Here is a 26,500-nt window from a genome sequence, read left to right on the forward strand (position 1 = left end):
CTGTGTTTCTTCGGAGAGACACCATTTCAGGGAATCATAGTTAGAGCTGCAAACAATCCATTAGTCACTTGTCCAAGCCCCGCCAGGGTAGTACTGTTCCCTGCAGTACATTATTGAGTGTTTTGTCCAATATCGGTTTGAGTGACTCAAGCCATGAGGCTTCCACCACTTCCTCTGAGAAACTATTTCATGGTCTGACAGAGCTCACTGTTAGGAAATATTTCCTGGTACTCAGCCTAAACTTTTTAACACCCAGATCTCATTGCTGTTAGGTATACTTTTTTTGCAAGTCCTGTCTTACATCCTTTTCCTTCTTTGGCATTCACACTCTTGAGTGAATAGTAGATGGTATCATATCTCCTCTTAAGTCAAGCAAATGCATAATTAGTTCTTCTAGTCCTTCTCTCCAAATAGGCCATCTGTTTGGTGGAAAACAGGGCCGAGTGTAGGAAGATTTTTTCTAGTAAGTGCTTGTTTCAAACAAATAATATGAAAAAGTGCCTTAGGATTTCATGTGATTATGTAGCTCCAAGGAGCCCCAACTTTTATGTTAACTGTTTTTCAGAAATTAATGTAGAAGATGGTAACTTTTCCAGGCAGACTTTTGAAGTAGTAGTACCTTTTTTTAGCACAAGATACAGCTCTAGCACTAGTAGTCTGTCACATTTCATGGCTTCAGGGAATGTTTTGTAATGTTGCTTCATCTATTTATCAAGCAAATTATATGTAGCTAGAGCCCGGAGAGGGGACAGCAGTGGCAGCAGAATTGGAGGCAGATCCAGGGGCCATTTGAATGTCTGTCATTCACAGCTTTACAGCCAGAATTTACAAGCATTTGGGTCATATAAGGATTGTTGAGGAAGGGAATGTACTTTAATTCATCCAACCAATTTCTTTCTAGTAGCCAACATCTGTTTGGTGTTTCCTTCCTTCCTGCCTTCCTGCCTTCCTCCCTCCCTCTCTCCTTCTTTCCTTCCCTCCTCCCTCCCTTGTCCCCCCTCCCTTCCCTGCCATATTCCACATCAGTGTCCTCTAGCCTAAGGTGGTTTTTTACATTACTTACTATAGTCTAAATTCTGCAAAGATGCATGCACATAATAAACTGTATTTTGCAAAATCTGGGTATGTGCTATTCTTACTTCTTATAGATGGTCTGCTGCTTAGTCAGAGACTCCTAGTCAGAGGAACACTTAGATTTACAAATAGGACTTCTAAACTAGTACTCCATGCTCGTTTTGAAAAACATGTAGTATGTATTTTAAGCATATGTTTATGTTTATGCAATTTGGGAGCCAAGCCCGTGTTTTGTTATTTTTTTACCTGAGATTACCTGATGTGTGTGGGTTTGTGACCCGGGCTTCCAGCTCAGGGAGTAAACAAGCTGCGTGTACTTCCTCTGAACTGTACTAGAAAGGATGCGCAGATCCTCAGGCAAGAGCATTCCTGAGCTAACTTATTACAATTTTATGAAGCTAATTGAGGAAGAAAAATGCAGTGATCAGCCTAAGATCAAGTCAAGTTTGAACCAAATCAGTGGGTTCATGTGATTAAAGTACCAATTTAATATAACAGATAATCTTAAAATACTGCACACAAATAAATGCAAAAAAGGAAAGGGCAGGTAAATGACAGTCTGCCATCACAAAAAGAAAGCTTGAATAACTCCTGCAGCTTGCTTGTTCTGTCGTTTGCTACCTGAGATGAAGTAGTGATAGGTTTGCCGAAGCCCAGGCCGTGCTGCATCTCTCAGAAGCCTCAGGCACCTTCTTCACCTCTGGGTGGAGTGTCTGGGGCAGGCAGGGTCTCCGAGGGAGACCTCCTGGCACAAGGGAAAAAAACACTCGTCTTTTTTCTTTCCTTTCTTTTTACAGGGAGCGTTCCTCACTTTTTCTGCCTCAGAGGTGAATGCTAGGGCTTTGGGGCCAAGTTGTATGGAGTGAAGCAGGAAGGGGTGGCTGCAGTTCAGTCCCTGGTGGGTGGCACATGTCTGAGGTGAGGGTGGGAAGTCCCATCTCTGGAACGGTCCTTCCCCTTGCATCGATTCCCCCCATACATGAGGAGCAAGGTGCATGCAGGGCTTTCAGTCTAGAAGCACAAGTGGCTTTTATGTGAACAAACTCTACCCATATTTAAGGCACTGATGTTTTCCACTCCCCATGTCAATTCTGTGGCAATAATCCTCACACACACCTGTGTCCTACTTGCCGTCTGCCAATGGTCTGATCTTCTGTGTGTTCAAGAGTGCATTCCCCTTCCATGCAGGTGATCCAGGCTGTCTTCTTTGGGATCTGCGTCTTGACCGACCTGTCCAGTCTTCTCACTAAAGGAAATGACAGTCAAGAGCAAGAGAGGCAGCTGAAAAAACTCATTTCCCTCCGTGACTGGGTGATGGCTGTTCTAGCTTTCCCTGTTGGAGTGGTAAGTATGGTGTTAATCTGCACATGTCTTTACAAACTGAGTGAGCGGTGTTATTTACTGATTGTTTTCTGGCTGAAAGGCTTTCCCACCTCTACACAAAAGACTATGCAGAAAGGGAAAAATGGTAGAGATGATTTTACTGCTGTCTTGTTTTTCACAGGTGTAAGGGAACACTGGTGTTGCTGAAATTTTTTTTTGTTCATTAAAAAAAATGTACTTTACAATAGGAACCTAATTGTACAAGTCATTTAAAATGTGAATTGTACCAGCAACATCTTGAGAGTCAATTTGGACTTTTTCTGCACTGTGTGTCATTGTCAGGAGTAGTGAAAGTGCTGACTGTGGCATGTTTCACACCGTAACAACCTGACCGGAGTTCGGGCTGTAAGCCATTTTGTCACAGGCAAGAAGGGAAGTCAAAGTCCAGGTTGCTCCCTGTTAATCCGATGGGGGATTCAGAGTTGACAGAATAAATGGGGTAAGAAAAAAAGGGGGTTGTCAGTAATGTAAAAAAGCACACAGAAGGTATGGAAAAATGTGGTTTTTACATGTCTTTTTTAAGAGAAAACTATTCTTTGGATCAGGTCCTGCTCCACTGGTGCATTGCACATCGCTTTCAATGGCAAAAGGTGCTGAGTGTCTTTACGTGTCTCATACCACACACTGAAAGCGGCTGAAAATCCAGAATTTCATGGGTTTTTACATGGAAGTGTGATCTGTGTCAGTCTAGTTCTAAGTTTAGGCTACGTTAAAAAAAAATGTGTGAACCTTTCATTAAAGTATTGCTTTTATTGTCATTTGGGATCAACATTTAATTCTAATTTTTTATTTCAGTATATAGTAGTTCAAAATAAATGCACTAGAAGCAAATTTTTTTCACAGTAGGACTACTAGAAAATGGTATGAGGTCTCTCAAGTTGTAGTGGCTCATAAAAGCTGATCACTTACTGTCAATTAACAGCAGTTAACACAACATATCATTTATAATTTGTTATATTCAGAGATGCTTCATTAAAATGTGATTTCACCATATATGTGGGATTTCACAATACGTGAAGAAGTACAGAATGCTTTTGCACAGTTAGAAAATGCAAAGCTTATGTGAAACTGTGCAGGTATTTCTTTCATAAAAACCCAGCTGGTAGCCTTCCCTTACTGTACTTGCTGGCCTTCCTTTTGGGAGCTGCCATAATTCATGTTGGGGTAACAGACTGCAATTCTCCAGCCATGGTAGAAGAAACTGGATCAACTAATACAGTTTTTAAAAAATCTGTGCGTAAACAGGCTTGCAAATATGTGTTTTATGGGTGCAGAGGTTTATATGTCACTGTATTTTGAGGGAGATTGGGAATTAGAAGTAGTTGTAATTGTGATTGTCAACAAATGCTTTTCCTACTGTGTTGACAGTAGAAGTGAAGGAGAACATCATCACATTTGTCTTTATTTAAAGATTTTAAGTGCCTTTTTCAATCTAGAAGTGTAAGCCTTTACATGCATCAAAGCACATCCTCTTCGGCTCTCTCACGGCAGTCGGGGTTCAGGGATTCTCTCCTGCCGCTGTTGTAGCTCCATATTGTTGTCTGTGTGCTCCTCCACCCCTGCAGTGTTCCTGACCTTGAAACTTTTCAAGGTCTTGGAGAATTTCAGCTTCGCTTTGTCTTGGCAGTTCTGCGCTTTTCTTTCAGGCGTTGTTTCTCTTTGCCACTGGTAAGCAAGGAGTCCCAGCTAGCCATTGCCTGCGCTAGAAGTGCTGTTGCAACATTTACAAGTTAGCAGTTCTGAAAGGCATGTTGCATACCTGGAGCTAGCTACTTTCCCAAGGGTTTCCTACAGAAACAACTTCTGTCTTAAACAACAACAACAAAAAAATCCAGAAAATAGTAAGAAATGGCCATGCTCATTGGACAGATGCTCTCCATTTCCAGAGGTGACCTTTTTGTGGTGAGGGGGAGCAATTGATTACCACATCTTATTTCACTTTACTTCCTACAAAGAAAGCCTAAAAAGGTTGTTTTCATTGTTGTTTCTTCTCCTGGCTACTGGGAGACAAACAGCAGCACTTCATAACTTAACACTGGTCTCAGCTCCTTCCTGAAACCTGATCCTCTCCAGCAGCACCCACCACACCACACCGCAGCTACCACTTGCCAAAGCCTTGGCTGGTGCCTGAGGGACTGCCAGCTGCTGGGGGCTCTTCTTCGGTGGGATTACGGGTAGGAAAAGTTCAGGGCCCAAAAGTAACAAATGTCTAACACTGGCTTTGTTCTCTAAAGAGCTATTTATGTGTAAGAAAATACCCGGTGAAATTTTGGTATGCCGGAGGTGCTTGTTAGAAGGAAGTTATTAAACACCAGAGTGTCTGCAGAAAAAAAGTTAAAAGTTCCCTCGTTTCCCATATTCTCTCAACAGCTTCCTCACTCCAAAAAAAAAAGAAGAAAAAAAAAAAAGAGAGAACAGAAGAAGTTCAAATGCAGACTTTCTTCTTTGAGACTCACCCACCTAGCTCTCCATGGAGCTTCTCAGTGGTTTCCAGTAGCAACACAAGGGAACCTTCACACATAGAAATTGGATGGATGTGAATAAAATCCTTGTTGGGTTTCTAATGTAACAGCAGTGGTCATGCTTAAGTACTTGTCAGTTACCTTAACATCTAAATTATTTTTATTGCTGTTTTACACACGGCATGTTTAGGGAATAATGCAAATACTAGGGGAACATTTTAAAGCCCACTAACTGTAGTTTTTCAAGAGCAATTCAACACAATTTTTTCTGTATTTCCTGCTTACTGAAGCCCTCGAGATGACTTGTTCTGAAAAACAGATGAGAAAAGGGGTTTCCAATCCCAAGTCAAACAATGATGCGTGAAAAAAAAATGTAACAAAATAAAGTATTTCATTTTTAGTACTTCCTAAAGAAGTATTACATATAAACCACCTGGGAATTCTGACCACCAACCTCTTCCCACCTTCCAAAGGAGGGAAAAAAACCAGCCCAAGGGCAAACAATCTCCTTGGGTGGCTTTGCAACAAATCAAATCTTGCAAAATCTTTGCAGCAAATCACGTCTCTCCAGTGTTGTGTTATGCATGTGTATCTTTGGGGGCTCAGATAAAACTGAATTGCCAACCTACCATTTTGTTTAGGAGCATCAAGAAGTAAACATGAACCTCTTTGAAGGACGTAATGACTACTGTTTACCTATTGTTGCTCTTTTTAATACAACTCTTAAGAGAATGAAATCAGAAAGCAGCAGACCAGTTTTCTATACAGTAAAGCCTTATTCCACAAAAAGTCTGTGGGCAACACTTCCTAGCCCTTTTTTAGTTTATTATAAGCCTGGGGTACTGTTCAAATGCCTAAGAGATCAGGAAGCATCCACTGAAGAAAAATGCTTGCACAGGCATTTTAGAAGTTCATTACCAATTCTCATCTATACTGGCTGCACTTACCTCCCCTTTATCAGTGTAAAGGAGATTTATATTGGAAATAATTTACACTGCTAGAGAAGTGTGAGACATGCTTAGGAGTCAGAGACTACACCAGTGATTTAGACTATCCCTACTTTTTTCTCTTTCTTTGATATAGACCATGAAGTTGCCAAGTTTCTGTGGTTAATTAGTGTTTTGTGTAAACTGTGTGTGGTTTTATCAATATGTTTCTTGTAATTTGTACCAAACAAGAGGAAGAAGAGATGAAACAGGCATTTCTAGTTGTTTAAGGCTGTGTTTAATAGAAATAGGAAGGAGAAAGAAAATTGATATTGTTACATATTAGAAGAGAGATTGCTGCCTAGAAAATCACAAACTCTGATATTTTATATCATGTAGCTTTAATAGCTCCATTCGGGTCTGAGTCTAAACTGGCTAGAATGATCTCATATTCTTTATATTATACTTTTATGTTTTTACTGTGATACGAATGAGAGAAAGCCAGGCATGCTTTCTTACCTCTTGTTTCTCTGTACTGGTACAGTCAAAAGGAAAGCTGATCACCCTTCTTCTGTAGATCATCAATAATGCTGATCTGGGATCTTATCCCAAGAAAAGATGCATAGACATTTGCTGCAGTCTCCTACTTACCTCATTATTTGACCAAACTACAAAATACTTTTACTTCCATAACTACTTGACCATGCCAAAATCTCTCTATTCTAGATTTTGCCTTCCTCTGTGGTGACGTGGTGGCTGTTACAGGAACCTGAGCGAGCAGTTGTGCAGTTGCCTCCTGAACTCTGTTCTCCGAGGGGAGTCTTCCCTGATTTTCAGTTCCCACTCCTTGTGATTTCCTTCATTGTCCTTTTTCAAATTCATTCAGTGTAATGCTATGCTAGGACTAGATCCCACCTAAAGCCAGTACCATGCCAATTTGTGCTTACTGTGGTCTGCCTTTAATAACACTTTGCTTCTATATGTAATGCCTTTAACCCTCAAAGAGGCTCACAATGTTTTTATACTTGCAGTTAACCACAAATGTCTTGGGAGATAGCCAGAAATCTTACCTTTAACTGTACTTAGAAGAAATTTTGTCAAGGGGTTTTTTTTTCTTTGTCATGAGGCCTTCCAGGAAATGAGTGAACTGAACTGTGCAGCCCAGCCAAAACCAAAAACCCATACTGCAGGAAAATAAAGTTCCACTGGGTTCATCCTTTGTTTGCATAACATTTCTTGGTTGGGCTCATGTAAAACAGCAAATTATGCAATTCTTTTCACTGGCTTTCCTCTCTTAGTTTCTTTTTGCTTCCATTTGTGGTGTTTTGATAAAGCCACTTGTTTTCCCTTTTGAATCACCAACTGTTTCCCAACTTGTCCTTTAAAATTTTTCCCTTGGCAGTGCCACATGCTCTTCTCATGTCCTCTGAAGCTTTAGAGACAGAGGACAAAAACTCAAGGAATATCTCCTTAAGTGGGAAAACAGAGTTTAGTTTTCAGCCTTATTTTTTTCCTGCTGCTATTTGTTTAGCAATACTTTAGATGCCTGTGACAAGTGAGCTACTCCCTATTTTCAAACAGTTTCCAAGGCCTCTTGCAAATTTGAGGTTCCCTTTGGTCTGTAATGACCCTAGATAGGATAAGTAGCAAATGAGAGACTCTGCTGTTCTTTTATATGTTCCTTAACCTTATGTTTAACCAAGTAATTGCTGTCTTTGGAAAGCTGGCAATCTTAGGAGGCTCCTGTGCAAAGAAGTGTAAAAGCAATTGCTGATGCCTGTTTTCTTCCTTGAATTCCAGGCCTTGAGTTTGTCTAAGGAGGAAGTGGAAGGGTGACATTTGTGCCATTTTGCCTTGGGAACAAAAGAAAATAAAAGTATTGGGCTTCCTGAAATATGTCTGCTGCATATGAGCAGCTTGTTCAGCCTGGCATGTGAGGGTAGTGCCATGACTGTCTCCACAGTAGTGATGAATTGTGCCACAAGGAAGGCAGCATGAGCATAAGAGCTGCAATTCTGATTGAGCCTTACATAGGCAGTGTAAAGAAGCAGCTCAATTGTATCATGGTCTGGCACTACATGACCATGTGTGATCTTGGCAAAGCCCAGCCCAAATAAAAGTGTGCCAGTAGTGTAAGCATAGTAGAGGTGATTTAAACTTAACCAGATGAGACCAAACAAATTCAGAAGCAGCCAAGGTAACTGAGTAGCAGGTCCTCATTATAGTTCTTTTTATCCAAATAGTTCATTTTTATAGTTCATTTTAGTCCATAGTGCAATAGTTCATTTTTATAGGTCATTTTATCCAAATGAACTAATTGTAAGGAAAGGTAAGGTGAACCGTTCAGACACTGGAAGGGATCTTCCCCAGGGCATTGCGTTAGTCTCATGTCAGGTCATCCTCCGAGATAGGTTAGTTCTGTAACACCTTGGGTTTTGTGCACTTCCTTCACCTTATGTCTGCCTTGTGATAGTGCTTTGCTAAGCAGCATTTGCCGTCTGTAGCTCCAGATGGTTGCAACCAGCTAGGCTTGATCCCGTTCCATCCATTGGCTGACTTTGGTTAAGGGACAGATGGCATGTCCCCTCTTTTCTTATCTTTACCTCCTTGGCAAAGTCTATTGTTTTATTCTGCTCCACACAAATATCACAGGTCAAAACATGGCAGCTTTGTTGTATTCAGTGTAATAAGGTTCAACCCAATCCTGGTTGATTTTTCTTGCTGTAAGACTTCCTTGGAGAAAAGCATTATCATCTTGGACTTCATGTGCCTGAGAACATGTTTTTATGTCCCAGTTGGTCTTAGCAGGTTCTCAGAGACCCACTGTGATAATACATGACTTCTAGGAAGCCTATAGAGAAGAGGATACTTTGCTTCCATTTTCCCTGCTGTTCAGCTATTCATATCTTGGCACTTATGTGTCAGCAGGTGCATAAAGAGCTAGGCTGTGCCAATGCCAAGACTGGCCCAGAAGAGAGACTTCTTGTGGGGTACTTTACACTTGCAATATTTTTCGGGCTGTCCGTCATAACCTATTTTTTTTCCTGGCCTCTGTGTGCTAGTCAAATAGTCCAAGCTTATTCTGAGCAGGCACTGATAGCTATCATAACAGATGGACAAGTGTGTTGGAAACCAAGAAACTATGTACTGTATGCACACTGAAGGAACAGTGTACTGGTTCAGGTCATTCACACAGACTGGCTGGCCGATGTCTGCATGTCTGTGGTTAGAACAAGGTGCCATTGATAAACTGCAACCTCAATTTTAACTTTCCAAAGTCAGAAGCATATGAAACAACTTACGCCTACACTATCACACACACTAGTAATTTGGTGACCTTGCCGTGCTCACCCCATATTTCTTGCACTTTCTTTTACTGACACCCCAAATTAGCTGTAAGATCATGGGCCACATCGGTTGGATGTAACTGAATACTTCCCTGCTGATCTCAGTGAAAGTTGTATCTGTTGCCTCTCAAACTTTAAACTTGGACTTGTCACTACTGTGTAGAGATCCCCTGAAAATGGTCATTGAAAAGCTCCTGGCCCAGGTATTGGGGTTTTTTATTGCTGTAAACAATAAGCCTTTTATTACTAGAAAACTGTGACTCAAATTCAATGTAAGAAAGCAATTGTGTTTTAATTAGAAGATTACTTACTTTGTTCTTTTCCCAGGTAAAGGTAAGCTAAAACTATTATTTCTGTAAATTTCTGTGGTTTTAGATTGTCTTTGCTTTTCAGACACCAGGGTATCTTTAAAGAATTTGTGTACACTTTGGCAAAAATTTAGCCTAGTGCAAACTTTATCTGAGCCATCTGTCCTGTCCTCAGTCTAGAGGAAATAATGGTCTTTCTCTGGGCTCATGGTAAATAGTCTCTGACAAGAACCAAGCCAAATTTCATATTGACAAATGAGCAGGATACTAGACCTCTTTTCTGTGGATCCTAGTCCATGAATTGTGTGCAGAGTAGTTAAAGGGTTAAATATATATTTTTTTTAACCAATGTTATTTTGATGGCTGATATGAAAAAGTGCAAAGATGAGTTTATAGGCTTCTGTTCAGGGGTGAATGTTTCATATTTATACGTTCTATGAATTCCAAGTGATATTTTACCTCATTTTCCATTTGTTTTCTATCCTGTTAGTGGTGAAACATTATTTATGTGCCACATCTGCTACTAAAGTATAGTACTGAGTTGTAATTTGGCCACAGGCATGTAAGTCAAAAAATGAGATTTTTTCCAGGCTGAAAGTCAAAAAAAAAAAAAAAAAGAAGAAGAAGAAAAATTAAAACTCCTGTGAATGCAAAGAATAATCCAGATTCACACTGTTGATTAAAGCAGGATTTGGTCAAAGAACAATAATGTCTGTGTCTGTCCATAGATCATTTGCTAACTGCTCCCATTTTGCTATCTAAAATGTGTAGCTAAATGTTCAGAAGCATGTATTTTAAAATGTCTTTTCTTTCTTTTCTTCTTAGTTTGTTGTGACGATGTTTTGGAGCATCTATATCTATGACAGGGAACTGGTTTACCCAAAGCTGCTTGATAATTTTATACCAGCATGGCTAAATCATGGAATGGTGAGTAAAGTAATGCAAACTCTTCCTTGCATAAACAAAAGTGTAAGACACTGATTTCCCCGTGCGTGACTCTGCATACGCTTAGAGCTAATCCCCTCAGAAGTGATTAAGGAACATTGTTTGCAAGCAAGAATAACATCTTTCCTCCTTGACTCCTTGAGTCATATTTGAATCCCTATTAGGTTGAAACAGTGGAGATTTGAACTTGTGTGTCCTATATCCCAGGCTAGTTGTGGGGATCGGCTGTTTTCTGTGATAAGGTACCTTTCCCAGAGCAATGTCACCCTGGTCATGAGGAAATTTAATCAAAAGAAACTTCCACAAAACATAAGGTCTGACTTTGACAAGTCTTGCTCTAAAATGACAGAAACACTTAATTGAATGATTTTTTACCATTCTACCAAAGTGTAATTTGTGATGAAAACATTTTGGTTAAAATGCTTGTTCAAAAAATCTCACTATGCTATTTGGACTTGTATGTTTTTAGAGAAAAAATGAAATAATTACTCATTTCTCAAGTACACCAGACTTGTTTAGCAGAACCTGTATCTGCGTATTTTTAGTAATGTGGAATTACATGCATCAACACAAAGTTTCAAAATTGCTGCATCAGTAATCATAAAAGTAGTTTCTTGAGAAGAAATCTGACCTTTTCATCCCTCTCTGGTATGTCAAGTCAGACATTCTTTCTCTCAACTATATGTTTAAATGCTAAGGGAGAGATAAGGCCACACTTTGCCATCAGGTACTTACTACTGTTTATGCAGCATTTGGAGCTGAAAAGCATCTTGTTTGCTTCTCTAGTTGTGTCTGTGCAAAATGTTTCATTACTACTTTGTTTTCCATATCAAGGCATGGCCAACCATTTGCCACTGCTGTTCATCAGCAGATGACAGCAGAGCTCATCCTTCACGTGTGAGTACTGTGTCTCCAGAGCAGATCAAGATTTGTCCACTACTGCTGGGCTTGATAAATTGGTCCTTTGTGGGGTGGGGCAGATGGCACTGCTATTTATTTTTTCTGTAGATTGTGTATTAAAGGAGCAGTATGAGAGTTACTACTGACAGGAGGAGCATCAGCTTCTGCTAGATACTCTACTATTTTACAATGTTTTGAAATGAACAGCGTGATATTATGAGCTGAGGAAAGAGTCTGATGACTCCTGCTGTGTTTGTTCAGACTGTCCACCCTTGAGTTTTGAGGTTACAAACTGAACATTCGCAAACGCTGCCAAGCCATACATACATCGATTTTTTTCCCCACACCGCATCAGTGCCAGCTCTGATGACATTTCTTCCAGGTGGCATTCCACATACTGAAAGTGCCTAACCTGTAATATTTTTCATGAACGTACATTGTGAAGCAGTTGACAACAAATGGCCCTGTGTATTCAGGAAGTCTCCTTTGTGCCATAACTAAAAGACAATTCAAGCTCATGTTGATCTGTAGAAATGTATACTTACTGAAATATTTGAAAAGAGCTTTTGTTTGAGATTTTTGGACAAAATAGAGTTTGCTGAAATGAATTGCATGCTAGCATCTTAGACATTTTTTTTTTCAACTTGAAATATTGTAGAAGGCATTTCTTAAAGTCTTTTGTAAAGGAATTGTTTGCTGTGTCAGTCTGCATTTATCCAAGTGTTCCTTTAGCTCGGTCACAGAGAAAGCTTATGGCTGTTGGGCTTTTCACCACCTCTCAATCTAATCCTTTCTGATGTTTTAGCCATTATTTTATCCTCACCAGCTTTCATACTAATTAATTCTGATGCATTTCCCATCATAATATGAAGGAGTTCTTAAACTACCTTGAGAATACTAGCACCTCCCTTAGTAGTAGTTACAATTTTGACATGGCAGATTTTAGAGAATATGATAGACGTCCCCTTGGTGAAAGGGTAGGGCCTCTGGCAATACAGTTTTAGAGAAGTCGGGATCCCTGGCTATTGTTTTTTACTGAAATAAACATTTATTCCCATCTTTTCCTGCACGTTTTGACAGCAGCTGTGCACATTCAGTGATAATTTTTCTGAACACAATGGTGGCTGTGCTGGAGCCTAACCTTGTACAACAGAACTCACACAAGAGATTCATCACCCTTGGCAGAGTGAAATCTGTCACTGAGAGGTGGGTCCTTTAACTACTGCAGCATTGCTGATGAATCCCTCTGCTCTGTGAGCTTCCCCCGCAGTGCCTGGTGCAGCACCTAAGGGTCTGAGCTCAAATGCTACTTCACCTGTGAACGCTCTGTCCAGGTTTTTTTCACAGCAGTTTCCCTAAACACATATTTGTCACCAAAAAAGCCACAAAAAGTGGAAAATGTAAAACTATACATTTTCCTTAGTAAAAAGATTCCCTACTTTAACTGAAAAGTTGTATTTTCAAAAATTTCTGACAAATGTATTATGACCAGCTATAACAACTTGCTCAACTGTCAACATCAGCCTGCAAAATCCACACGTAGAAAAGGAATGGAAAGTCATGACATCCAGCTGTAATAATAGCAATCATATTTCCATTAGTAATATGGGCATGTATCAAAATATTTGAGAATATTCATACTCCAGAAGCATTTTCAGGTGAGTATCTTGAAGGCTGTATGAAGAAATTGTTTGAATGGCTGGTCCGATTCAGTGCATTAGCCCAAGCAGAAGTAGTTTGGGCAGCAGTGTCTGCTGCTTTGTTAGGTTATAATAATTAGTTCTTATCCCCCTTTTTCTTCTCCCCCTTTCCCACCCCTTCTCTGCAGTTACAATGTTGTCTATAGTTAAAAAAACCTGTTTTCTTGAATATGTAGTAATGTCCTGCTAATACTCAGAGATGTCACTCTTTCATAGCAACACCTTTTCAACATCTAGAAAATTCCTAATTATAAAAATTCCTCTCTAGAAATGGAAAACATAAGGGAAGTGAACCTTAGAGCATTGCAATCACATTATCAATTCAATCTTAATATTGTTTATAAATTTTTGTAGAAACGGAGAGGCTCATCATTGTGCAGAAGGATAAAAGCCACAAACTATTTACCATAAAATTGCATATAGTGTCAAGAACTGTATTTCTATTATACATACATATATATATATACACACATGTACCATAATAGTTAAAAATATAATTCCTGTCTACAGAAAAATCTGTGTAGTAAGTGGTGCCTTGTGGTACCAGATGGTACCTCATACATACAGATTCATACACCTGTGAAAGGCATCGCTAACAGAGTTGTACTGTGCCATAAAACTGATATATTTCATCGTCTCAGTCAGTCGATTCATCCATAACCAATGGTATCACTATGACTTGAGAAATGACATGGGAAAATCAATGGCAGTGTTGCTGTCGATTCCAGCAGGACAAGGATTTCATTTTTGTTAATTATGTGAAGGAGCACATCTGAGTAGCTGAGGTTAAGCTTCTGTCAGTAGAAGTAACTACCTGTCTAAAGAGAGCTGTTGGAGAATAGGTCTATGTCTCAGCTTTGGTCTATTTCTGAAGTGTCAGGTTCACTTCCTGTATTTATTAGTTATGCAGATTAATTCCTTTGTGGCTACAATTTTAGTTGCCAAATTACCGAACTCTTCCATCAAAGATGTCATTCATGTTCTTGAGACTGTCCTGCACTCTGGATCCATATCAACCCTTAATTCCACAGGCATGTTTTCCATGGGAAATATTGTTTCCCATTTTCTGATGGCTGTCTATTGGATCTTTTATCAGTGTTAGGAATTTTTAATTAAAGGCTAACCTTTAGTGTTTAAAACTAGTGTGTCATAGTAATAGGATTTTTATCAGCTCATTCGTTGCACCTTTTTGTGTTGGGACTGGACAGAGGATGATGCATGGATAACGTTTATTTCCAGAAGTTGTATCCTCTTTAATACTAGCACAGACTATAAAACTAGAGGTTGCCCCTATTCTAACCAATGCCCACATAAACAGATCTGTAGACTGAATTAATTTGAGCTTGAGCATTGCTGATTTTCATCCAGGTTACATGGCAGGACTGCGTGCAGTATCTGTCCAAGTTAACATACCATTTTAGCGAGAGTCCTTTGTTTCTCACACACACTGTCCCAAATTCTTTTAAAAAATGTGAATCATCTTTTGTTTGCGGCAAGGAAAGTAAAATACAGAGATAGAAATTACTTACTGAGGAGCTTAATGGCTTTGGAGGTCAGCAACAAAGAATTGTCTTCATATGAAAACTCTAGAGGATAGGTCAGAGAAGGGGGAAGGGGAATATGCTCTGCCACTGTGGAGTTGGAAAATTGATGATTGTATGGGTTCTGTGCCACTACAATCTATATGAGCTCTTCCAGTTTTGTACTCTATTCTTTTTATGCTGCTTTTGGGAAACAAAGGTGTTCCTAGAAAGACATACCCTCTGTCCTTGTATTCAAGAGAGTGCACAAAAACTGAGACAAATAGCAGATGAAGACAAGTTATGGAGAGGAAGGAGCCTGTCCAAGTGATACCTCTCTACTTATTTCACAAGTTGGCTCTCTTTTCTTATTGCTGGCTGCTCAGCTGAAAAGCTCAGCCCACTGGAGAGTGGTACGGAGTACCCCCGGCCATCTCTCCAATTGTTCTTCCTGGCAGCCTTGTCTTAGGTCCAGTGGCTTTGGCTTGTTTGTTCCTTTGTTTTTCTGGTGGAGAGCTTTTTCCTTGATGTTTCGACAAGTAGAAAAATAGAAAAGCCATGCAAATATCAAAATTCATAGTAACCTGACATATAAAGATTGGAAGGTCCAGAACTGGTGAGTTTTTTGACAAACACGTCTGTCCATCATTAGTTGGGTCAGTTGCTGCACAGGGCTCGCTCTGATATACAAACAATGAGATGTCCTTTCTTTCAGCAAAGTGTTTCCATTTAGCATGTTGCCCTAAAAATCCTTTTCAGAAATTACTCATTTGAAACAGTGCATTGTACTTCTTGAGGATGCTTTCCTAATACAGCAACATCCCATGTATGGGCTATTTATGTACAATGTACTGCACCTTGGTAATGCCTCATGCTTATGTCTAGAAGATACTTATCCATTTCTGAGATTTGTTTCTCAATCCAATTTAAGGCTTTCAAGGATATTCCAACAGAAGTGCTTTTCTTAATTTATCTATAATATTTTCATATGTTAGCGATGAATAAAATCTTCAGTGCTCCAGGAAGGAGTTTCTGCTTGTTACATAACTTGCAAAGTTTTCTGATAAAAATCAGGGAAAATTTATAATGTGTTTTCCAGCAGAATACCCACTACTAGATGGCTATTATTTAAACATCTATTTGATGGAAAGAATAGCAATTGAAGCTGGTTGCTTGGGACTCAAGAGTATTTGCAAAACCCATGAAAATAACATTGTTGAGTTTGTATACTTCTTGTATGTTCATGCTGCAGTTACGTGGCTCCGTCTGGTTATCTCTCCTCATTATCTGCCAGTTCCACCACTGGATTGTGAATACGGTAGTATCAATTATCCCCCTGCTCTGGGGAGAAAAACAGCAGCAGCTTAAAAGACTTTTTTGATTTTCTGTTACTTATGTGAAGGGTTTGGAAATTGGTAGCATGTCAAAACCTGTGATAGCATAGCACCTGAAAATTGAGAGAGGCTGCTAGGTAAAGAAGACCGAATTATCTGAGTGGCATCCTCTGGGAGCATTAGGAAAACCCCTTTACCTAACACAGTAACAGCACATCAGTTTTTGTGAAGTAGGAATCTGGTCTTAACCACGTTACGTATCTGCTGGAGGAGACCCATCAGGGTAAGGTGAAGACAGCTTTCTAACTGAACACAAGTGCCAAAAGTTTCTGATTATTTGCTATTTCCAGTAATCTAGAGAAAACACACATATAGGCTCCTCCTGGTACAAATAAGCCCAACACATAGTAATGAGGGACCTTTTCTAAAATACCTTTGAGTACTTAGTAACAGCTAAATGTGCAAGTGCTATTCTAGACGTGAGCATTGCAAATGAAAAGTCTGAGAACTGAAATCCCCAGATGAGATCTTTTTCTGAAGTTTTGCCACCTTCTGTTGACAAGGTCACGTAACTTGGTCTGTTAGTACAGAGGGTGAGAGCACGTAGTGTCAACACCAAGTTGCAGGAGTGATTACCAAAGGAGGGGAGAAGGGGAGAGAGTCAGAGACAGCACAAAAAAAGAGATTAGGGAAAGACAGTTGGATGAGAGGAAGAGACAGGCTGGAGGAAAGAGGCAAATCAAAAAGTCAGCTGATGCTGTTCCAACAAAGAAGAGGAAAAAAAAAAAACAAAAAAAAGAAGAGGAAAAAAACCAAAACAGATGAGGCAAGTGAATAAAAGAGAAGTTACAGAATAATGTAGACAAGCTGGAAGAGACTCAAAATGCAAAAGAGGACCTGGGGGAGGAGAAGGATGAGGAAAGGGGAATCAAGGAAATAAGGAAAAGTGAGAAAGAGAAAATGAAGAGTATGTTTTCTTACCATATCTTTCCATCACGTCCCTGGGAAAACTTCCCTGAGATCTATTAATTAGAGGAGTCGAGAGCAAAGAGGTGGCTTATTGTTGCTGCTGTGAGGTGAGGAGAATTGCTTCTGTTGCTGTTGGATGTAGATTTACAGGGTAGATGAAGTAATATTTGCACAGTGACATGCCAGGAGCTTCAGATCCTTGTAAAATGTTGAGGATTAAAACCACCTGCAACCATGCAACAGTACGAGGCCTGTGTTTATATAAATTTTATCTGTGTGATATCTGTAGAATGGCATTGGTGTCTTTGCATCTCTGCCTATATTTTTATCTGACAATGCTGTACATTATCTCGACTGTCTGGTTGACCCTTAAAACTTCAGTCCTGCTGTTGAAGACAAGTCCGTTCAGAGTGTGTCTTATTTTTTCATATCAGCTGTGAAGTGTGAGTTGCATTGCATATTAAAACAGATGCGCTGTTTGCTGAGGGTTGCAGGTGTGCTGGAAGATCACATATTTGAAGCACCAGAGGTAAGGGGGTATACTGTCTCTATTTCAAACCGCCCTGCTTTAACAGACAAATCTAGGTGTAACTCTGGAAGTAATAATTATGGTAATAGTAATAATACTGATAATAAAAGCTCAAAGCCAGATTTTCAGTGGAAGTCACCCATACTGTTTGGTAAAGCGATTACTATGGGCACAAAACAAATGACCAAAGGAAAGCCCGAAAAGGACATAAAAAGGGAGCCTTAGACTTTCTGCCTTTCTCTGGGTGTGGAGTATGTACTGAGCTGTGTTTTCCTAGAAGCAGGGTTTGGCCCTGGACTGCTAGGTCTGTTTGTTAAACCAGCAGTGGTGTGGGATGGAAACAGATTTAGTTCATTCCCGTAATTCTGACAATATTAGGAACACCACTTTTGCTTTAACATTCACTTTCTGTGTAGCTTATATTGCTCGCTATAGTCACTGCTGAAGCCGCACACAACTCTTTTGTAGTGCTTAAGCTAGTACATTTCTCTGGTGCTACTACACGATTTATCAGATACATAGTTTGCAGTAAATAAATGTTCAACTTTAAAATCAGTGCAAAATGCATTAATAACTGGTACGCATTTTTGATAAAAATCTATGTGCCCTCCTCTCTTCTCTCTTGGTTAAAATCAGACACTTGTTTTTTCTTTTGACTTAAGAGATTTCTGGTTTTTTCCTGAGTTTTTCTTCCAGAGAACATAGGCAGATAGTAGAATTAAACAGTGCTATATTGTTACGATTAATGATGAGTATATTCAGACAGTGTCTGTTATCAGGAAAAGAGAACATTTCACTGGAAAAATTAATGTATTGGGGGAGGATTCCTTATGCTGAAGAAGGTTTAATATGTCAGCTGCCAGCTGCAGTTTATGTACTCTAAAGCACCCCGAATGCAAGTGATCCTAGAGGCAATCACTACAAAAAGCTTTGTCGCTTTAGCAGGCCATGCAAACACAGGGAAGAGTGCAAATATCTCTTTGAAGGTATAGTTTAATATGCATTTATTGTCTATCTTTATGTATTTAAGGGACTATGCTTTGCCTTATTAGTGTAGTAAAATGCAGTGTTATGTATCCTTGGACATGCTGGTTGCCATTCATTAGCACTTACTCAGATAAGAATTAGAATGTACATACAATAAAAGTGGGATTGTACTATATTGTACCCATTTTACTAAACTGTGCTGTTAGTATTCACACATGTGGCAAATATGACTTAATCAGACCACAAATATTTTGCAGCATTCCATGGTATCTCATTTATTTGTTTAATTTGCCGCTATAGCAACTGGATTTCATCCTTTTAGATTCTTTTTTTCACAGACCTATGTTCTACTTGGTTGAAGCTTGGCAGACAGCTTTTCCTTCAATTGAAGGCATATCCACTAACTCAGTGACCAGATTTTTACCTATTTATCATTGTTGGAAAGTGGGTTATTTCACATGGACACAATACCAGAAGAATCAGCAGACCTGGTGAAGGGAGTCTGAGTGCAAAAGCTTACATGCTTTTTCCAGCCCTTGAAGTTGGTGGAATAAAAAATATTACTTCTCCCTGTATCCCTAGATCATTATTGCTACAGGAATGCTAATACAAAGAAATATTTTGACATTGTTTTTGTAACAAATTACCACTTTTTAGAAGTAACATTTTTCTTTGCTAATTGCTGTCTTTTTACATGTCTTTGTATTTGGAAACAGACATCTTTTCTGCAGAAATCATTTCATATTCAGATGATTAATATGTTGAAGTAGTGCCACAGCAGTAATGTTTTATACATGCTGATTGGCAGAAATCAAGGATTTGGGGACAACCTTGGGAATTACTTTTGCTCATGGTGGGCTATGAGCTTTAACATAACCTAATGTCTGCCCTGCTGTTGAGTTCAATCCCCATATTTTTCCTTTCCCGCATAGATACAAATAAGTAAAAACAGTGTACATTTTTAGTAACTCCTCAAATACAAGAGATTAAAATTCAGGATGTAGCATGAAGGATGTTTTTGACAGATGTGTAAGCACGTCTACAATTACCCTTTTACCTTTGGACACTCCCCTGAAGCACCAAAGTCCCAGTCTGATGCCCTACTCAGGAAAAGCCATCACCTTTCAGAAGTGTCTGTTTCTCTCAGAGAGACTTTAAGGATGACTAAGGTGACACTTTTCCTCCCTCTGACACCACAGTTATTCGAGCAGGAAAAAGCCCGCACCATGGAGAAACAGCACAGGGCGTGGAGGTGTCTCAAAATGTCAAAAGGCTGACCAGTGGCCAATATATGGTCTTACATCTTTGTTGCAATATTAACTGGGATCCTTTAACTCTTCACAGCTTGCTTTCTCTTCAAAACAAGTATTTGTTTTGAAATACAAAACAATATTTGAAGTGGTGTTAAAACTCTGTTCTTAAATTTCCATTTTATTCCTAGTTCTGCCACTGTTTTACTGAATAATTTGAGAGAAATTATGTAGGTTTGATGGAAAGCATTTTTTATAAGTCTTAATTAGATAATGTCTGCATTTTGTGGGGCTTTGTAATGATAGTTAAAAAAACAGTGGTGGCTGTTACTGGGTTTATAGCACTATGCCTGATTCCGGTTATAAAGTGTCCCAGGCAGGGGAGCTACTGTGCCAAACCAGACTGTGTGTGCCTGCACTCTGCTCTTCACCATGCTGGGGGCTTGCCGGGTGCCCAGAGGTATTTCCCTTTCATGTACCTTGGCGTCCTGTTCATTCAGTTGCAATGAAGAGGCGAATTGCCTTTTGCAAATTACTTTGAGGTTAATGGATGCAAATGCAACTAAGAGTTAGAGTTGGTATTGTTGTCCATTCTGCTGCAGAACCGAAGCGACCTCTACTTCAAATAATATTATTACTTATGGTTATGTGCCAAATTTAGTGCTCCTGGTATCTCATAAAATACTTTAGGTTGACATGGTGCATGCTATAGAAAGTTCAAATACACCTAGAAAGGAAATTCTTCTTTATCAAAAATAGCTGTAATATTCAAATCACATCCTTAAGTTTGTTTCCAACAGGAAGCAAATTTATTTGCATCTTGGGGCTTTTAGCTTTTTATTCTGTTACTTTGAGCTTTACCAGCTTTCTGTAAACTCTATATGCAGAGTTCCAACTTGCTGAGTCACTGCCATGCACGTTTTTGTGGCTTCTTTTGCAAATACAGTATGTAATGAGAATTTTTTAATGAACTATTTATGGGAAAGATGAAATATGTATGTTGGTCTACTGAACTTTGTATTTTAAGGCACTTTTTAAAACGAAGAAATGGGAAATGATATTTTCTGTGAAAGAAACAGCCATTAAAAATGTCTTTTTACTAATACACAGATTTACTGATGATTCCATTAACAAACAAAATTGTGTTGGCTGCAAGTTGTTTAAAAATGCATACAGCTGAAAATCATTTTAGTAGGTGAATATATGTATTCTTAGATCAGAGACTAAGGTGGATGGCATTTTGGTCTTTGCTCCTGAAGCAGAGGAATGAATAATGAAAAAGAAGAGGGAATTCAAAGGAGAAAAAAAATGCATGTCAGAAGCTAAGAGAAAAAGTGATAGCCTTAGAGGTTAAGGAGGAGAAGACAGTGAGCAAAGTAGAGGAAACCAAATACTGAAATAAAGAGGTGATAATAGTAGTCAGCTGGAGAGAGCCATCGAACATGGAGGTGATAATTGTGTGTACTGTACATCACTGAGAAAAAGCTTGAAAGGGAATTTTAAAGTACCCAGTGTATATTGAAAATGTGACCCTTCATTTATTCTAGACCAACATGCAGAAATTTGGCTTCATTTGGTTTCTTGTGACCATTGTGCAGGATCACTGTTTGCAGAGCACTTTTCTTTTTCTGACATTTTTGTGTATATAGAAGTCAGAAGAGTGCCCTGCTTTGCACACTTATTGCCTCTAATATCCCCAGAGTTTGTGGGTCTTTGGATCTCACAGTTGTTTGCCCAAGCACTGTGCTACTGTGCCTCCCACAGTTTTATTCTCCATGACGTCTTTTTGGTAAGATTACTATATATAGTATATATATAGTAATATATATAGTGTGTATGTATATAGTATATAGGATATAGTGGAGTATATATAGTGGATATATATACACACTATATAGTGTGTATATATAGTAATAATATATATTACTATTCATCTATTAATAACGATATTGGTACCTTTTTAAAATTGGTTAAATTTTAAAGAACATGTCCTATAATTTTATTTAAGCTAAGCACTATTGATACACATAGGAAATGTTTAGTCATCAAATTTCTTTCAGCCTAAATGAACAGGACAGGTAAAGACTGGTAGAAAAGAGTTGCTATTTTCCCCATGTTGCAGAGGAGAAACTGAAACATGGAATTTGTGGTTTGCCTGAGGCTACAGGCAGTTTGTTAAAGATTGAACTGTGAAGTGAATCTGTGTTTGCCTCATTAGCCAGTGCTTTTATTAAGAAATGATCCTGTGTCTCCAAACCAGGCAAAGAAGACAAATTCACAGTGAATGAACGAGCGCTCACTTCAGTTTCAAGCTCATGCTCTGTTGGAAGGAAGAAGTGACTCAATTTTTTAATAGAGAGATGTTGCTCTAAGTCCTGCTTCACTTAGTTACAATAGGCGTTTCATTATTTTCGTTTTGTTTATATTACTTGAAGCACAGGTTCATCTCATTAACTGCTTTTGTGTTTATGTTTTCTTTTGGTATAGCAACTACTGTCAGCTTACTCCAAATAATTTGATTTTGGGTGTACCTTTTCTCTGTAAGGAGAAAAATCCCTTAGGTTTCCATTCCTTCTCTGATGATGATTGATTTGAGAAGAGAGACTCTGACATGTAAACAGAAGGATGATTTAAGAAGGATGAACTTGGAAATTGAAAAGATGTCAAAGGAGAAAAGGCCCCTCTCATCTGCCCTGTCATTTGGAACTGTTTTTTCTTTTGTTGTCCAGGAATGCTGTTGGGACCAAAGAGGGGGATGTTACCACTAGTGAAAATCAAGGAAAGCTGAGAGTTTTGCTTGCGATTTTTTTAAAGATTTTTTAAAAGTCTCTTTTATAGAGGCAAAGCTATTTTCAAAGCTCTGTCAAAAGTTGCACTTGCAGATATATGGCAAGAGGAAATAAAAATACGCTCAAGACAGAAAATAGCTTGTGCAAAAGTGTCACTGACAGTAAAGTGTAAGTAGTGGCCATGAAGAGTTGTAATTTGATTATTTTGACTGAGGTAGTAAGATGTGTGTTTACTAGAGAAAATTACACCAGAATGCACAGTGGCATGATGTAGAGGCCTGCATCCACTTTGGGAAGTACCTTTCTTCAGGCAAGAATTCAGTGTTTACCAGCCCTGTCTCAAATCTGAACTCTACAGCTTAACTGGCAATAATACAAATATTCACAGCTGTATAAAAAATGTTATTTAGTTCACAACAGTAGCCATGGTTACCTGCATACTTTCATTGCCTTTTTCATGTGTAATTCTTTTTTTTTTTCCTGGAAATACCATTACCATGTAATATAATACTGTACAGCCTTTTGGTAAGTTTTACAGTGTAAGGAAGAACATTTTGTGGTGAACCTGAAAGCATATTCTATCAAATTGGCTCATACATGGAAGATCCCACCTATACATTGCTAGGCAGAGAAAGGCAAGTCTGAACACTCTGTGACTGCAATTTCAAAATATAAATAGGAATAAGTAAAATTTCTTGGCATTAAAAAGTCTCTGACAGTGTTTTAACTGCACAACATTTAAATAGAACTAGCCCCTGCTTGGTCCCTTCACAGGTGACACAGACAAGGCAGTTCCTGTCAGTACACATTAGAATAGCAAATTATTCTCATTTACTTTTGCAGGAAATGTGAGCCCCAGCAACCCCACAGTGTCAGAAGGGTAGAAAAGTGCTATGATTTTACTCCTCTCTCTCCTTACTTTTGCCTGTATAACTCAGTGTACTCAATGCAGGTCTATTGAGAATGCAAGATGTACTTGAGAATCTAGTGTTTTTGTTAAGTTCGTGGAAACCAGTGTCTTTAGCATTACTGCAGCAGAATTCCCAACCATATTCTAACCTGTGCTAAGGAAAGAAAATAGTACTTAATCTTTCCAGTTATCTCAGATCACTTTGCAAACAAATGAATTAAACTTTACAAGAGTATCAAAGACGGTTTACTTAGGCTTATAGATTATTTTCTTAATTGAGAGGTGTGATGTTCATTCTGAAGGAATAAAATCACCTACCTCCATTTAAATTAACAACAGCAGCAAAAGGAATAAAGGATATTTGCTTCTTTAATCTGGCGAATTTATCTGAACTCTTTCAGTATAAGGTTCCTTACTGCTGTTACTACTGTTGGAGAGAAAACTTACTGGACAAAATATAAAAATTGTATTTAAAGGTCACGTTCCTTGGCATTTTCATGTAAACAGTGAAATCTAGGAATTTTATAGCTATTGCATAGAGATTGAACTGAATTTCTAAAATGAAATTTTAAAATTATTCATGTAACCTTATGAAACCTTGTTGAAAGCATGACAGTTTTAATATACTATCCAGACCTGTTTTCAATTTGTCTCCCACAGCAAGAAGGAAGATGGCATTAAGATGAAAATTTCTATAGCAAAGCCGGCTGTTACCAGAGTCTGGCTTCTGTTACTGCCATAGCGCTGCCAACTTGGAGCTATTTATAGGCATTAGCCTGTATCTATCCATGCACGTGGATCTACTACTCTCTTCAGAAGCAGTTGTGTTCCTGAAGAAGTTGGTCTGAGGTTTCAAGCTTAATTTTTCCTTTCAGAGGCCGGTTTCTTCAGCTGTCCTTACCACCAATTAGTAGGAATTTGGCAGGTGGTCTCTCCCTACCAGAGCTCTTGCATCGGCTTTCCTGCATTGGCCTACAAGCTGAAAGGGTCAGTTGCGATGTTTTCAAAATCTTCAAAAATAGTTTCTTACAGTACAGGACTCTCTCCATCATCTTATGACTTTCACGTCTTTTCCTCCTTTTCTTAAGTGGGAATGATACACAAAACTCTTCAAAAACAATATTCGGTTCCATTATCTCAAAGTTACAACTTGTCTCAGTTAAAAAAAAAAAAGGTCCCTCTTTGTCAGAGATCATAGCAAACCTTTGGTTTTCTTCTGGCTGCAACGGAGTGTTTTGCTGCTGTGCATGATTTATAGCAGAAATAAAACCTCTTTCATTTTCCTGGTGATGAATGCTGGGCAATAAACCCTTTCCCCAAGAGCCAATCCTTGCTTGGGGCAGAGGTATTCTTTAAGTTCACTGTGCTACAGCACGGCTGGAGCCTTGTGTGGTCTACAGGATTCTGTTAACACTTCATGCCTACATACACACATCCATAAATTAGATACACGCCAGCCAAGTGCAGCCTTTCTGCGTCCTGCACTACACCACCTTTATCCGTGACATAAATCCCAAAATGAGATATTCTTACTGGCAGAGTCTGAGAGCACACTCCCCCGACACAGTAGCAGCAGCAGCAGCCAGCCGCAGGCGGCAGCCTTGGGGGGCGTTGTGTCTTCTGCCACTTCATGCAACACAATGATGTAGCGCTGTGGGCAGCAAAAAGTTCTGGTAGCTGGTAGCTTTGCAGCAATGGGCTCAAAACTAAATTAAACTGAGGAAATAAAATAACAGAACAAGTATTTGACTGATATAAACCATTGTCTCTTCCATTCTCACATTCTCAGTTCTAAAGATTATTTCTCTGCCACATGGTTTAGGCACATTGGTGATCTCATGGGGGAGGGTTTTTCCTGCTTGAATAGTGGAAAGCATTCTGCAACTATTAAATTGGTTCTTTTCCCTGCTAGTGGTGATTTTTTAATACATATCTTTATATCTTGGTTTCTTTAGTTACTCGTGGTAGTTTAGTTTTGAAGAGCATTTAACTTACCCTTCTTGCTTTCACCTAAGAGTAGCTTGAATGTTAAAGATATTTCTGCAGAAGTGTTTTTGCACCAAATAAGGCTTTGATAAATTCATAACGAGCCTTCTTCTGGAAAGGTAGTAAATTTTACTATCCAAGACTTGGGTAATTTTTCCGCCATGTTAGCAACTTAACTTTTCCCAGCTCCACTCAGCACTCCCCCCTGCTTTATTTATCTGGTTTCTCCTTTTATGCAGTTTCAAAAAATACATATATGTATATGTATCTTTTTCCCCCTGCAGTGTTTTGTCCCTCAAAGATTTGAAGCAATGCATTCAGTTTCTGCTAATATAATTCTTCCCATGGCAGCAAATTATGACTTTGCAAAAACAGAGGTTGCTGTAAGCTGTTGGTATCCAAGGGGAAGTCACAGCCTCACAGCATCAAGTTTGAGTTTTAGCTGGGACTTCCGCCACTTATATGTACTTAAGCTCTCCTAAACAGAGGAGGTGTCATGCTTAAATTATTTTCAGCTTTTGACCTTTTCAGTTCTGAACTTTCAACCACTAAAACATGAGGTTTCCCTAGTATTTATTTCAGAGGACGGGTCAAGGTGAAATGTCAATGTGAAGAGGAAGGGAGAATAAAGTCCCCCATACATTATTATCTGGGTATCCAGTGTCCAGTTAATACAAATAAATCAGTTTTACTAGAATTTGTTGGATTGTTTTTGCTGCTAAAACTCAGACCACATGGGAAACAGTTAACAATCTCCAGATGTGAAACGGAAAGGACCATCAGCAGCACAGAAAAATTATATTTTTTCTCAGTGAGGAGGGCTACTGCAGCTGGGATTCACGGAGATACAAAGAGGAGGCAGCTGCTCTGAGAGCATGAGAGAGTCAACAGTCTTCTTCCCCTCACTATGTTCATAGCAGGGCGTTTACCAAACCTGATGTCCTGCTAGACGTGCAGGGAAGGAGCTGCTAAGCTACCCACGGAGAACCAAGCTGAGCTGTCTAGCACACACTTCAAACCAGGGATCAATGTTTACCTGTTGCTAGTGCTTGGGTAAATGCCACCTGGGGTGGCATTTATATTGGCTGTGTGTGGAGTGAAGTCTGAAACGAACTCAGAAGTTTCTTTCCTTTCTTTTGCAAGTCTATCCACAGGGAAACCTTGCATGGCTTTGGCACTGT

General features: G+C 39.1%; 1 protein-coding gene across 9 annotated transcripts in view; it reads left to right on the forward strand.

The window, feature by feature from the left end:
- AIG1 (androgen induced 1) overlaps positions 1-26,500 on the forward strand; it is a 125,928-nt gene that overhangs the window by 34,502 nt on the left and 64,926 nt on the right. For 3 of the 9 annotated variants that reach the window (XM_052784562.1, XM_052784561.1, XM_052784566.1), the window contains exons 2-3: positions 2,263-2,418; positions 10,326-10,427. In XM_052784562.1, coding sequence (XP_052640522.1) covers positions 2,263-2,418; positions 10,326-10,427 — 258 coding nt within the window. Of the gene's footprint in view, positions 1-1,871; positions 1,993-2,262; positions 2,419-6,571; positions 9,354-10,325; positions 10,428-26,500 lie in introns of those variants that run through there. The other 6 variants (XR_008234775.1, XR_008234778.1, XM_052784565.1 and 3 more) reach the window with 4 other exon arrangements.

This window comes from Harpia harpyja, chromosome 4, assembly GCF_026419915.1.
Source record: "Harpia harpyja isolate bHarHar1 chromosome 4, bHarHar1 primary haplotype, whole genome shotgun sequence".
In the NCBI taxonomy this organism is placed as follows: domain Eukaryota; kingdom Metazoa; phylum Chordata; class Aves; order Accipitriformes; family Accipitridae; genus Harpia; species Harpia harpyja.